General features: G+C 49.5%; 1 protein-coding gene across 1 annotated transcript in view; it reads right to left on the reverse strand.

Annotated features, from left to right (window-relative positions):
* Positions 1-2630, reverse strand: part of LOC103924081 (guanine nucleotide-binding protein G(k) subunit alpha-like) — a gene marked incomplete at its 5' end in the record, with an annotated part of 30225 nt that overhangs the window by 15546 nt on the left and 12049 nt on the right. Inside the window, 2 exons of the mRNA XM_009332544.1 lie at positions 16-169; positions 670-799. Coding sequence (XP_009330819.1) covers positions 16-169; positions 670-799 — 284 coding nt within the window. The remainder of the gene's footprint in view (positions 1-15; positions 170-669; positions 800-2630) is intronic.

Here is a 2630-nt window from a genome sequence, read left to right on the forward strand (position 1 = left end):
CGAGCCCAGCCTTACCTGTGTACTCTGGGTAGCAGATCGTTAGTGGGCTTTTCTTAATCTTCTCCTCAAACAGGTCTTTCTTGTTCAAGAAGAGAATGATCGATGTGTCTGTAAACCATTTGTTGTTGCAAATGCTGTCGAACAGTTTCATACTCTCATGCATCCGGTTCTGAAAAATAAAGGGAGAAGGGCGATGCATCATCCCGGAGTTATTAGGGGAGGACGGGGCGGGGGGACAGACAGGCTTTACTACAAAGGCCAGACTAAAGAGTCAAGTGTCCCTGACACATCCTCGCTGCCACTTCACCAGGAAGAGCATGGGCACAACCCCGAGCAGGGGTCGGGTCACCTCCTCATCCCGTAACCCCCCCCGGGACCTGTTTGTTCCTCCACGGAGGTGCTCGTGCCTAGGGGAACGGGCTGCAGGGACAACTCAAGGCACCTCCCTGTAACCAGGGCCTGGAGGAAAAAAAAAATAATCTCATTTACGCATTGCGTTTATCAGTTTCTGGGGCAAGATACTGCAGGCTGCTGCAAGGAAGCGCCCATCTTCACGGCCCTCGAACAACTGTAACAAGAGGAGCAAGAGAGAGACATGCCACCCCACGACTCCACCTCCCTTCTCCTTCTCCCAGGCAGCCAGGCGCTGGCAACTCCTCCACAACATACCATTTCCTCGTCTTCGGCCAAGACGAGGTCGTAATCGCTGAGGGCCACACAGAAAATGATTGCTGTCACGCCCTCAAAGCAGTGGATCCACTTCTTCCGCTCCGACCGTTGGCCGCCAACGTCAAACATCCTGGGAGAGGGAGAAGAACGGCCTCAGAAGCTATGCAGACCTCCCTCCCCGGCCACCACACCGTTGACAGGGGACGGAGCGGGGGGGCTCTGCTGCGGACTTTCAAACAAGCGGGGTTTAGGGGAAAACAGGTACACGGCCTTCCATCAGCGAGGCCAACAACTCCGAGCCCTCCCTTTCTCAGGAGGCTGGGTTTTAGAACCAGAATTCTTTTCTTTAGAGCCATTTCAGCAGGCAGGACGAGACGTTACCTACATCGCTATCCAGAAGTCTGCTGATTCACCAGGGCATGCTTATTTTGTTCTCTGTCTCCTATTTCCTTAGCAACAATCCATTTGCTTGACTGGACTCCAAACACCTACTCACAGTCAGCTCTTCCAGTTAATTTACACTACGTCTGACAAAGGATTATCTGGAACATACTACCTGCATGCTACTGCCGGGACCCAGAAAAAAATTAATGGGGTTAAGAAACAGTTTCACGTATTTAAAAAAAAAAAAGCCACCACAACCACAAAACAACCTGTGAGCTACTGAAGTTTAAAGGCTGCAGAGCGGCTTACAGAATTTCTGTCTATAAAAACGATGCAAGTGCCTTGGATACCAAAATATTTTGATGAGAAGCAGGACTGCCCAGGATGTTCTGATGGACTGTGACTTAATTAAATCAAGCCAGATACAAGTCAATATCCAAGAGCCATGAAAATCATCACCATTGATTTGTTATCAGAGCAAACAGGCAGACAAAGAGAGAAACTGCCCAGGGTGGGCCAAAAGCAATGCAATTTAATGATGCCAAACGAGGCAGCCAGAAGCGCCGTTCAGCTGAGTCCCATCTTCTATTTAAGGTAAGCCGTCCCCGTGGACCGCAGGAGGAAAGATGAAAATCTCTGAGGATAACAGGCTATTTACTCGGCTCGTATCATTTGCCATTACTCTCCGCTGCTAGCGTGGAGACGTCTGGAAAGGAATAGCATCCTTGACAACTCAGCTTCGCCAAGCTAATCCAAATTCGAGTCACAGTTATACTAAGGCTACCTCAGCCCATTATTAATGTCTGAGACTTAACATCAAGGCTTCCGTTGCGGGAAAGATGGCAGCTTCAGGGTTTAAGATGTATTAACGCTTTCCTTTGTGGAGCAAATCCATCCGAGACGAGACACCTCGCGTCTCGGGCTCTGCACATGATCGATGACTCCAGGCAGGCTTGGGAAAGAGCGATTCCCCTCTTTGCATCGGGGAGGCACGCCTCCGAGCGCTCAGCCATTTCACATTAAAAGAGGGGTTATACTGATTAAACGGAATATGCCTGCTACCTCCAGCTCACTCTGCCATTAGTCAGACGTGACGATCTTTAAAAGAGCACCGCACGCCGCAGCTCGAAATGCTAATCCTAATACATCACAACAGAAGACAAGTTTTTTTCCCTGGACGAACCAGAAGCCATGTAAATAGCTCGGTGATGCAAAGTGTTGAGGCATTTTTGTTAAAACGCTTCGTAAGTTAAGACAGTTCGGAAGCCAAAATGCTACTGTTCTCCCAAAAAAGCGTGCAAACAAATCAGATCTTATAAGCGACACTCGGATTTTTGCTACGGCTCTTTCAAACTGTTTTCAAACACAAGCTAAAAATAAGCAAACAAATGCTTATTTAAAGGCTCTGAGCAACAGAGACTTGAAAACGTCGCCCCAGACGAAGGGAACTCGCCCAAGATGCAGGCGCCGCGTCTTCCTACAGCCACATTACGGGACACGAATGCCCACCCCGCGGGGGCTCCAGGCTGTTTGTCAGGAGCGCGCTCGGGATCCAAAGCGAGGATTTTCTAACGAGC

This window comes from Pygoscelis adeliae, unplaced genomic scaffold (assembly GCF_000699105.1).
Source record: "Pygoscelis adeliae isolate BGI_AS28 unplaced genomic scaffold, ASM69910v1 Scaffold899, whole genome shotgun sequence".
Taxonomy (NCBI): domain Eukaryota; kingdom Metazoa; phylum Chordata; class Aves; order Sphenisciformes; family Spheniscidae; genus Pygoscelis; species Pygoscelis adeliae.